Source organism: Entelurus aequoreus, linkage group LG06 (assembly GCF_033978785.1).
Source record: "Entelurus aequoreus isolate RoL-2023_Sb linkage group LG06, RoL_Eaeq_v1.1, whole genome shotgun sequence".
Lineage (NCBI taxonomy): Eukaryota > Metazoa > Chordata > Actinopteri > Syngnathiformes > Syngnathidae > Entelurus > Entelurus aequoreus.
The window spans coordinates 84,416,687-84,428,703 of NC_084736.1; the positions used below are offsets into that span (position 1 = coordinate 84,416,687).

The window sequence follows — 12,017 nt, forward strand, 5'->3', positions numbered from 1 at the left end:
CAGTTTTACTCCGCATACAGACACACAAACATAGTTTTACTCCGCATACAGACACACACAAACAGTTTTACTCCGCATACAGACACACAAAAACATAGTTTTACTCCGCATACAGACACACACAAACATAGTTTTACTCCGCATACAGACACACAAAAACATAGTTTTACTCCGCATACAGACACACACAAACATAGTTTTACTCCGCATACAGACACACAAAAATATTTAGGAGTGGTTTGAGTTCTCGGCAATAAGAAATATCCAAAGCCTCTCAAGTTATGAGCCTGCTCTCGTCTTATAAAAAAACGTTGCAGATTGGGCGGAAATCATTTGTTAAATGCTTTATATAAGATTATTAATGTATTATATTTAACAAGGTCATCAAACTTGAGCAACTTTGATTGCATAAACAGGTTATGAGTATGTTCTAAATAACCAACGTTGTGAATCATCTTTTCTGTAATATGATCAGAGGATGAATTGTGTAGTGGTAAGTATTCCCCCATACTTCAACACAGTATGTAAGGTATGGCAGTACCAAGGTGCAGTATAGAGTACGGAGTGCATTTTCATTGAGGTATACAGTGTTTCCCATAAACTGCCAAGATACCTGTGGCGGTGGGGGTGTGGCTATGGGCGTGGTCACCATGACATCAATGAGTAATTTGCATAATTTACTACAATGATATGATTTTCTCTAAAAAGGCTCAAAAAATGTATACTTACTAATTAATAATAACAGTTTTGTTTTAAACATTCATCCATTTTACAATATAATTACAACACTTTATGTACATATTTATATACAGATTTGAACAATAAGTTATTCACTGAAATATTTATTAATTGTGGTTCTTACAAAAAATATATCTTATAAAATATAAAAGCTAAAATGTCTCTTAAAGCTCTGCCCCTTTAATTAGTGCATACTAAATAATTTAACTTTAGCCTACTACTACAAGCATATTATTTACCAGCAACATAAAGTGAAACAGGTGTCCTGCCACAGTCAGTAACAAATAAACAGAAACCAGTAGTGGTCAAATACAAATAAGGCAACAAGAGAAGTATCCTACACTTCTCTTTTGTAAAGTAAATCTGAACAGCCTATATGGGCATCTACATCAACTATATGATCATCTACATCTACATCAACTATATGATTTGCCTGAGAAGCTGGACAGGACAAAAAACAAACAAAAAAAAAAATCTATTTGTGGCGGACGTAATTCTTTCGTGGCGGGCCGCCACAAATAAATGAATGTGTGGGAAACACTGGTATAGTTTTGCTTTGTTTATAATTGAGAGGCTTTTGGAGATTTTTGTTTGAATGTGTCTGACATGAGCTTTCCATGATAGTTTACTATCAATTATTACTCCCAAAAATTGATGTGTCCATTTTGTGCCTGATGTGTTGTTAGAAAAGACTGAATGAGTATAAACGTCACATTGTTTCTGCATTTGTCAGGAAATTAAGCTCAAAATAAAGTATTTGTGTTTGGGGTAATGTGTTTTTCTGTTTCAGGCAAGAGGCCTTTGTCTTCCATGACGCCGACCATCGTCTTTGACAAAGACAAAAGGGTTAAAATGGTCGTAGGAGCATCAGGAGGCACCAAAATCACCACCGCCACTGCTTTGGTTAGACCGGTTCAAGACTTCCCCTCATCTGCATGCACGCTGCACTGTCATTCACGTCTGACAGTTACATGTTCATTGTTCTTGTGTTAGGTCATCCTCAACTCCCTGTTCTTCAACTATGACCTGAAGAAAGCAGTTACTGAGCCGCGAGTCCACAATCAGCTCAATCCAAATCTGACGGTGGTGGAGCAGGGCTTTGAGAAGGTAGGTGGCGACGCGCACTGCAAAATGGTACAGCAGTTATTATTGATTTATTACAATGTTGTTATTGAAAGAACACGATCAGTGTTACATTTACAACAGTGTTATCTCAGTCACAACACTCGGTTACGGATGGAAGTCTTTAGCTACATTTTGCCCCGATTTTTGGTGACTGTCTCAGCCATCGTAGGATCAACTGGGCGGGACAAAATCCAGTATATGGTGCCACGAAATCAAGAGCCCAAAATAAGAATTTCTCATGGTCTAAGAGTCTTTAAGGTGCATTTTGGCAAACTTTTTATTAAGAAATGGCTTCCGTCTGGCTACTATACTAAACAAGCCTGATTGGTGGATTGCTGCAGAGAAAGTTGTCCTTCTGGAAGGTTCTCCTCTCTCCACGGAGGAATGCTGTAGCTCTGACAGAGTGACCATTGGGTTCTTGGTCACCTCCCTGACTAGACTAAGACGAATGCAGCAAAGTACGGAGACATCCTGGATGAAAACTAACCGGGAGACAAGTCAGGATAGAGGGAAAGATGAATGCAGCAATGTACAGAGACATCCTGGATGAAAACTAACTGGGAGACAAGTCGGGATAGAGGGAAAGATGAATGCAGCAATGTACGGAGACATCATGGATGACAACTAACTGGAAGACAAGTCAGGAGAGAGGGAAAGATGAATGCAGCAATGTACAGAGACATCCTGGATGAAAACTAACTGCGAGACAAGTCAGGATAGAGGGAAAGATGAATGCAGCAATGTACAGAGACATCCTGGATGAAAACTAACTGGGAGACAAGTCGGGATAGAGGGAAAGATGAATGCAGCAATGTACGGAGACATCCTGGATGAAAACTAACTGCGAGACAAGTCAGGATAGAGGGAAAGATGAATGCAGCAATGTGCAGAGTCATCATGGATGAGAACTAACTGGGAGACAAGTCAGGATAGAGGGAATTATGAATGCAGCAATGTACGGAGACATGCTGGATGAAAACTAACTGGGAGACAAGTCAGGATAGAGGGAAAGATGAATGCAGCAATGTACGGAGACATGCTGGATAAAAACTAACTGGGAGACAAGTCAGGATAGAGGGAAAGATGAATGCAGCAATGTACGGAGACATGCTGGATGAAAACTAACTGGGAGACAAGTCAGGATAGAGGGAAAGATGAATGCAGCAATGTACGGAGACATCCTGGATGAAAACTAACTGGGAGACAAGGCAGGATAGAGGGAAAGATGAATGCAGCAATGTACGGAGACATCCTGGATGAAAACTAACTGGGAGACAAGTCAGGATAGAAGGAAAGATGAATGCAGCAATGTACAGAGACATCCTGGATGAAAACTAACTGGGAGACAAGTTAGGATAGAGGGAAAGATGAATGCAGCAATGTACAGAGACATCCTGGATGAAAACTAACTGGGAGACAAGTCAGGATAGAGGGAAAGATGAATGCAGCAATGTACGGAGACATTGTGGATGAAAACTAACTGGGAGACAGGTCAGGATAGACGGAAAGATGAATGCAGCAATGTACAGAGACATCCTGGATGAAAACTCACACTTCTCATACACTATATTGCCAAAAGTATTTGGCCACCTGCCTCGACTCACATATGACCTTGAAGTGCCATCCCATTCCTAACCCATAGGGGTCAATATGACCGTTTGCAGCTATTACAGCTTCAACTCTTCTGGGAAGGCTGTCCACAAGGTTGCCGAGTGTGTTTATATGAATTTCCCACCATTCTTCCAAAAGCGCATTGGTGAGGTGACACACTGATGTTGGTGGAGAAGGCCTGGCTCTCAGTCTCCGTTCTAATTAATCCCAAAGGTGTTCTATGGGGTTCAGGTCAGGACTCTGTGCAGGCCAGTCAAGTTCATCCACAACGGACTCTGTCATCCATGTCTTTATGGACCTTGCTTTGTGCACTGGTGGGGCCCGCTCCAAACTGTTCCCACCAGGTTGGGAGCATGGAATTGTCCAAAATGTTTTGGTATCCTGGAGCATTCAAAGTTCCTTTCACTGGAACTAATTGGCCAAGCCCAACCCCTGAAAAACAACCCCACACCATAATTCCTCCTCCACCAAATGACACACAATGCATGAAGTTTGCTGTTGTTTTAATCCACACCGACCTCTAAAGATCACACCCTTGATGTGTTTTTAATTCCAGAGTGTTGTTGAAGGCCTGATGCAGAAGAACCACGTAACCCAGCTGCTGAAGAGTCCAGATTCTGTGGTCCAGGTGGTGATGCAGCAAGGAGAGCGTCTCTATGCCGAGTCCGACCCCAGGAAAGGAGGATATCCGGCTGGATACTAAACCTGCTTTCAAACTCCCACTCAGACGTACAAATGCCACAGAATGACTCCCTTTTATTACCTCGCTTGGGTAACTCTAAATACCAAACATGGCTGCTCTTAGAGTTATTACCTCCACCAGGCTTTGTAATCGTTTGTCTTTCTGTCTGTGAGTTAGTTGGCAAAGTAGCTCATTACTAACTTCCAGGAAATGTCCGAAACGGGATAGGGAACAAGTCATTACATATCGGGGCTGATCCGGATCATTTCTACTGCGTTACCGTATGTTTACATCAAATTCTGTCTGAGCGTATGTTAGTGGCCCCGCCTCCACCCACAGAGACAAAGAAAGTGGATGACTGCCAAGAGGCTTCATTCCGCTAAAGATGGCTCAAAAAGTGATGGGAACATTTTAATGAAACTTCCAGGACATGTCAGAAATGGGGAAGGAAGAAGCGATTACATTTTGGGGCTGATCCGGATCGCTGTCTGAATTGAAGTCGTTTTACTACTGGGAGGTAAGCGCTCTCCAAGTGTGTTCCTAGTTGACTTATGTATTTGAAGTACGTGATGAAGGTGATATCACTCTATGCTGAAGCGGTTGTGATGCTTTGGACTATCGATGGATATTTGTGTCAGCTTCAAACACTGATGACATCTATTAAACAACACAAGAGGCAAACAATTAAACAGACAGAATTCAATTTGGACTCAATATATTGAGGAGAGTCGCCGTCGACCTGCAACCTCTTACAGTGTCTCAGCACGCAAGATTGCACTCCTTCTTTATTTGACTTTCTCCCCCCACATGACCACAGCTGCTTCCAAAGGGAAGTGGGTCGTAAACAGCGTTGCCTTTGGTTACCGAACAGTTCAAAAGAAGAGGTCGTAAAATAGTTCTAAAAGAGTTTCGTAAAATAGTTCAAAAAGAGTTCGTAAAATACTTCAAAAAGAGTTCGCCTGGAAATTGGGCAGATCCTTGGTTCTCTACGCTTTGAAGTCCCAGTGAGTTTTACCAGCCTTCTTCTTGGTTGGTTTTAAAGACAGCCTTTTGTCTTTTTGCCAAGAACTCATTTCAACACAAAGTTTTTTGTAATAACTTACAGTTATTCTAACAATTTGTTTTCAATATTCAATTCAAATATGACAAAAGTACCGGACAATATTCAACTTTTAGAGCTCACCTTACAAACTGTTTATCTTGCCTCGGTTGGTGTCCTTTTGGTTTGTTTTCCCTCCCAGGACAACCTTTCATGTGCGACTGTATAGTTATTATTTTTAAATTTAATGTAGTAGGATCTAAAAAAAACACACCAAAACCTAAAATCCAAGTGAGGAAAATGTAGATTAAAAATAAATGTGTCATTTAAAATGCCAATATAACATTCTCATTTCAAACTATTGGCAACATTTGGCAAACAACAAATTATTGTTCACTATTTCAAAAGTTCCTCATCAAGCATGAATAATATAATAATAATAATAATAAAACGTCCTTGGTCATCCGGAGGGAAATGTCAGGCTTGTTTAGGCCTTTTGAACTGCGTCATTTTGTCACTAGATGGCCCCGTTCTCCTTCCTTCCATCCATTTTCTACCGCTTGTCCTTCTGCAACCAAAAGGCCGTTCAGGCTTTGATGACAAGTTTTTCTTCACCAAGAGGAAGGCTGGGTCACGTTTCATTTAATGTTGCCATGAAAGTGGCAGCCTTGGTGATGACAACATGATGGTGAATATCAACATGATGGTGAATATCAACATGATGGTGAATATCAACATGATGGTGAATATCAACATGATGGTGAATATCAACATGATGGTGAATATCAACATCATGGTGAATATCAACATCATGGTGAATATCAACATCATGGTGAATATCAACATGTTGGTGAATATCAACATGATGGTGAATATCAACATGATGGTGAATATCAACATGTTGGTGAATATCAACATCATGGTGAATATCAACATCATGGTGAATATCAACATGTTGGTGAATATCAGCATGATGGTGAATATCAACATGATGGTGAATATCAACATGATGGTGAATATCAACATGATGGTAAATATCAACATGTTGGTAAATATCATCATCATGGTGAATATCAACATGATGGTGAATATCAACATGATGGTGAATATAAACATGTTGGTGAATATCAACATGTTGGTGAATATCAACATGTTGGTGAATATCAACATGTTGATGAATATCAACATGTTGATGAATATCAACATGTTGATGAATATCAACATGTTGATGAATATCAACATCATGGTGAATATCAACATCATGGTGAATATCAACATGATGTGAATATCAACATGATGGTGAATATCAACATGATGGTGAATATCAACATGGTGAATATCAACATGATGGTGAATATCAACATGATGGTGAATATCAACATCATGGTGAATATCAACATCATGGTGAATATCAACATGTTGGTGAATATCAACATGATGGTGAATATCAACATGATGGTGAATATCAACATGATGGTGAATATCAACATGTTGGTGAATATCAACATCATGGTGAATATCAACATCATGGTGAATATCAACATCATGGTGAATATCAACATGTTGGTGAATATCAACATGATGGTGAATATCAACATGATGGTGAATATCAACATGATGGTGAATATCAACATGATGGTAAATATCAACATGTTGGTAAATATCATCATCATGGTGAATATCAACATGATGGTGAATATCAACATGATGGTGAATATAAACATGTTGGTGAATATCAACATGTTGGTGAATATCAACATGTTGGTGAATATCAACATGTTGATGAATATCAACATGTTGATGAATATCAACATGTTGATGAATATCAACATCATGGTGAATATCAACATCATGGTGAATATCAACATCATGGTGAATATCAACATGATGGTGAATATCAACATGATGGTGAATATCAACATCATGGTGAATATCAACATGATGGTGAATATCAACATCATGGTGAATATCAACATCATGGTGAATATCAACATGATGGTGAATATCAACATCAAGGTGAATATCAACATCATGGTGAATATCAACATGATGGTGAATATCAACATGTTGGTGAATATCAACATCATGGTGAATATCAACATCATGGTGAATATCAACATGTTGGTGAATATCAACATCAAGGTGAATATCAACATCAAGGTGAATATCAACATGATGGTGAATATCAACATGTTGGTGAACATCAACATGATGGTGAATATCAACATGATGGTGAATATCAACATGATGGTGAATATCAACATCATGGTGAATATCAACATCATTGTGAATATCAACATGATGGTGAATATCAACATCATGGTGAATATCAACATGATGGTGAATATAAACATCATGGTGAATATCAACATGACGGTGAATATCAACATGATTGTGAATATCAACATGATTGTGAATATCAACATGTTGGTGAATATCAACATCATGGTGAATATCAACATCATGGTGAAGTGAAGTGAAGTGAAGTGAATTATATTTATATAGCGCTTTTTCTCTAGTGACTCAAAGCGCTTTACATAGTGAAAACCCAATATCTAAGTTACATTTAAAGCAGTGTGGGTGGCACTGGGAGCAGGTGGGTAAAGTGTCTTGCCCAAGGACACAACGGCAGTCACTAGGATGGCGGAAACGGGGATCGAACCTGGAACCCTCAAGTTGCTGGCACGGCCGCTCTACCAACCGAGCTATACCGCTATGATATGGTCAATATCAACATGATGGTGAATATCAACATGATAGTGACTATCAACATGATGGTGACTATCAACATCAAGGTGAATATCAACATGATGGTGACTATCAACATCAAGGTGAATATCAACATGATGGTGAATATCAACATCATGGTGAATATCAACATGTTGGTGAATATCAACATCATGGTGAATATCAACATCATGGTGAATATCAACATCATGGTGAATATCAACATGATGGTGCATATCAACATGATAAGAATGTCATACATCATGGTGAATATCAACATGATGGTGAATATCAACATGATGGTGAATATCAACATCATGGTGAATATCAACATGATGGTGAATATCAACCTGATGGTGAATATCAACATGACGGTGAATATCAACATGGTGAATATCACCATCATGGTGAATATCAACATGATGGTGAATATCAACATCATGGTGAATATCAACATCATGGTGAATATCAACATCATGGTGAATATCAACATCATGGTGAATATCAACATCATGGTGAATATCAACATGATGGTGAATATCAACATGATGGTGAATATCAACATGATGGTGAATATCAACATCATGGTGAATATCAACATGATGGTGAATATCAACATGATGGTGAATATCAACATGATGGTGAATATCATCATGATGGTGAATATCATCATGATGGTGAATATCAACATCATGGTGAATATCAACATAATGGTGAATATCAACATGATGGTGAATATCAACATGATGGTGAATATCAACATGATGGTGAATATCAACATGATGGTGAATATCAACATAATGGTGAATATCAACATAATGGTGAATATCAACATGATGGTGAATATCAACATGATGGTGAATATCAACATGATGGTGAATATCAACATGATGGTGAATATCAACATAATGGTGAATATCAACATGATGGTGAATATCAACATGATGTAAACATCATACATCATAATCCGCTTTTTCCTTGACTGACTTGAAAACATTTTGAAGACTTTTGAAGTTGATACATGAAATAGAAGTAAAATACACTTTTTGATTCATTGTGTGAATGCTCCAAAGCATTTTTCTACACCAAAATTCACCTGTTTATTATTATTATTCTTATTCTTCTCCAGATTTTGACGCACTTTACCTTCCACATGTTTCAATTTTCTACTTCAATTCTAAAAAAAATTCCCAGATTTCCCATCATTTATTTTTTTTGCATTTTCCCCATTCAAAATGAATTGGCCATTTTTCAAACTTCTACAATTCCCACATTCTTCAAACAAATCAAACCATTCCACCTTCAACACATTCCACCATTCTGGAAATTCAAACTACCCTTTTTTCAAGTACAACAAAATTCCCGATTTTCCTGAAATTCCCTAATACCATTTACTACTTCAACATTTCTTGCCCGATTTAAACAATTTTAACACCAACCAATTGAGCTCATTTAGGACATTCATGCTCCTAATCATTTTCCAAAACTCACGCTTTTCCCAAAATTCCCCAAATTCCAGGAAATTCCCATTGAAATGAATGGGACATTTTTCCAAATTGCACAATTTCCACATTTATCAACCTATTCAAAGCATTCCACCTTCAACACAGTCCACTCATCCTGGACATTCAAACTAACACTTTCCCAAGTTCCAAACCAAATTCCGGTTTTCCTGGAAATTCAAACTCTTCAACATTCAAACCATTTCAGCGTTTAAACGATTTTAACATTTAAACCATTTTTACATTCACCCTACATTCCATTAGCATTTCAGTTCAGCATCAGCTCTTCAACATTCAAATCGTTCCAACTTTAAACTGTTCAGCCTATTCTGGAATCGCGGGCTTTCCCTTGACAAATTCCAAAATTTCCCACATTTCCAGGTTTTCTGGGACATTTTTCCCATTCAAAATGAATTGGCCATTTTTCAAACTTCCACCATTTCCACATTTTTCAACCAATTCAAACCCTTCAACACATTCCACCATTCTGGAAATATTCACTACCCTTTTTCCAAGTTCTAAAAAATTCCAGGATTTTCCAGAATTCCTGGTTTTCCAAAGCCCTATTTCCACTCTTTTTCCTGGCGACTACTCCTCACACAATTTTTCAACCCACTTCAACCGTTCCACCGTCAAAACATTCTTCTTAATCAGGACTAAAAACAAAGTTGTTTTTGAACTGGAAAAATTCCCGGTTTTGGCGAAATTCCGTAATACCATTTCTCAAATCAACATGTTACTACTTCAACATTTCTCCACCGATTTGAAACATTTCAACACCAACCATTTCAACTCATTCAGACCATTCAAGTTTTTTTACCAGCTCCACAATAATTCCAGATTTTCTCGAAATTCCCAATTTTGGGGGAAATTCCCATTGAAATCAATGGGACATTCTTCAAAGTTCCACAATTTTCATCTGATTGAAACTGTTCCAATTTCAGAATATTCAGCCTGTTTAGGAAATGTTGTGCTCTACTTCAACAATTCTACAAAAAAATTCCAGGATTTCAGTTCAACTTCAGCATTGGAGCATTCCCAGCTCATGTAGTTTAGATGTGAGTGTCTGCACAGTGTCAATGTACAGGAGAAGTGATCTCTACTCAAAACAATGTTTGTTTTCACGTCATATAAGACACGGTTCTAAAACCAGACGTATTTGCTCAGGTTGTTTTCCCCTTTAAAAACAGTTTGTCAGCCTTAATACTTTTTAAATCTAGAAACATCCATTTATAATTTTGCATTTCTTTGTAACTTTTTTTTATAGCAGGGTGGAAGTTCATGTATAGTTGCTTGTGAAAATGTTTGCAAATATATTTTTTCTAAAACATGCAATGTTCTCACGCCATGTTTGTGACTACGCTTGTCAATAAAGTCTTACAGTACAGCCGACTGATGAGCATCAATTACTTCACAGTAAATAAGTTGATGAGCATCAATTACTTCACAGTAAACAAGTTGTGTTCTTACGTTGTGTTCAGGTGTACCTCTAAAACTCCAGTAAGTGAGTACCTCTGAATCTCATGAATCAATTTAAGTGGACCCCGACTTAAAAAAGTTGAAAAACTTATCACCATTTAGTGGTCAATTGTACGGAATATGTACTGTACTGTGCAATCTACTAATACAAGTTTAAATCAATCAATCAAACTCTTATGTTTGACCGCCATCTACTGGTCACACTTATCATTACACCATGTACCAAATAAAATAGCTTCAAGGTGGGTAAGCAAAACCAGAATGATTCCGTACATTAGGTGCACCGGGTTATAAAGGTGCACTGTCTAGTTTTGAGGGAAAGAAATGATTTTAAGTGCGCCTTATAGTCCGGAAAAGACAGTATTTGTTAGAGCTTAAATACCAGAATATAGAGCTGTATTAAAGTAGGTATGGATAGTATGGTATGAGAACAATTTTTTTTTATATCATACATGCACTTATACAGCAAAAATATAGATTGCAGCACAAGATTTCATTGGATGAATTTGTTTTTAGGGAAATTATTACATTTTATACGTATTAATACATTAAGCCTTCAGGAGTTTACAACCTCACAACCAGTGTGTAAATGGTAAATAAAAAGAGAATACAATGATTTGGGACATTCAACTTATATTCAATTGAATAGACTAAAAAAAAAAAGATACTTAACGTTAGAACTGGTAAATATTATTAATATTTTTTGCAAATATTAGCTCATTTGGAATTTGATGCCTGCAACATGTTTCAAAAAAGCTGGCACAAATGGCATAAAAGAGTGAGAAAGTTGAGGAATGCTCATCAAAGACTTATTTGGAACATCCCACAGGTGAACAGGCTAATTGGGAACAGGTGGGTGCCATGATTGGGTATAAAAGCAGCTTCCAGTCATTCACAAACAAGGACGGGGCGAGGGTCACCACTTTGTCAACAAATGCCTGAGCAAATTGTTAAAGAACAACATTTCTCAACAAGGAATTTAGGGATTTCACCATCTACGCTCCGTAATATCAAAAGGTTCAGAGAATCTGGAGAAATCACTGCACGTAACATTAAATGCCCGTGACCTTGGATTCCTCAGGCGGTATTGCAACAAAAACTGACATCAGTGTGT

General features: G+C 37.8%; 1 protein-coding gene across 1 annotated transcript in view; it reads left to right on the top strand.

Annotated features, from left to right (window-relative positions):
- ggt1a (gamma-glutamyltransferase 1a) overlaps window positions 1-4,904 on the top strand; it is a 70,233-nt gene extending 65,329 nt beyond the window's left edge. The window contains exons 12-14 of the mRNA XM_062051702.1: window positions 1,529-1,641; window positions 1,732-1,845; window positions 4,031-4,904. Of these exons, the coding sequence (XP_061907686.1) occupies window positions 1,529-1,641; window positions 1,732-1,845; window positions 4,031-4,177 (374 nt within the window). The 3' untranslated portion in view covers window positions 4,178-4,904. The remainder of the gene's footprint in view (window positions 1-1,528; window positions 1,642-1,731; window positions 1,846-4,030) is intronic.
- The last annotated feature ends 7,113 nt before the right edge of the window (window positions 4,905-12,017 follow it).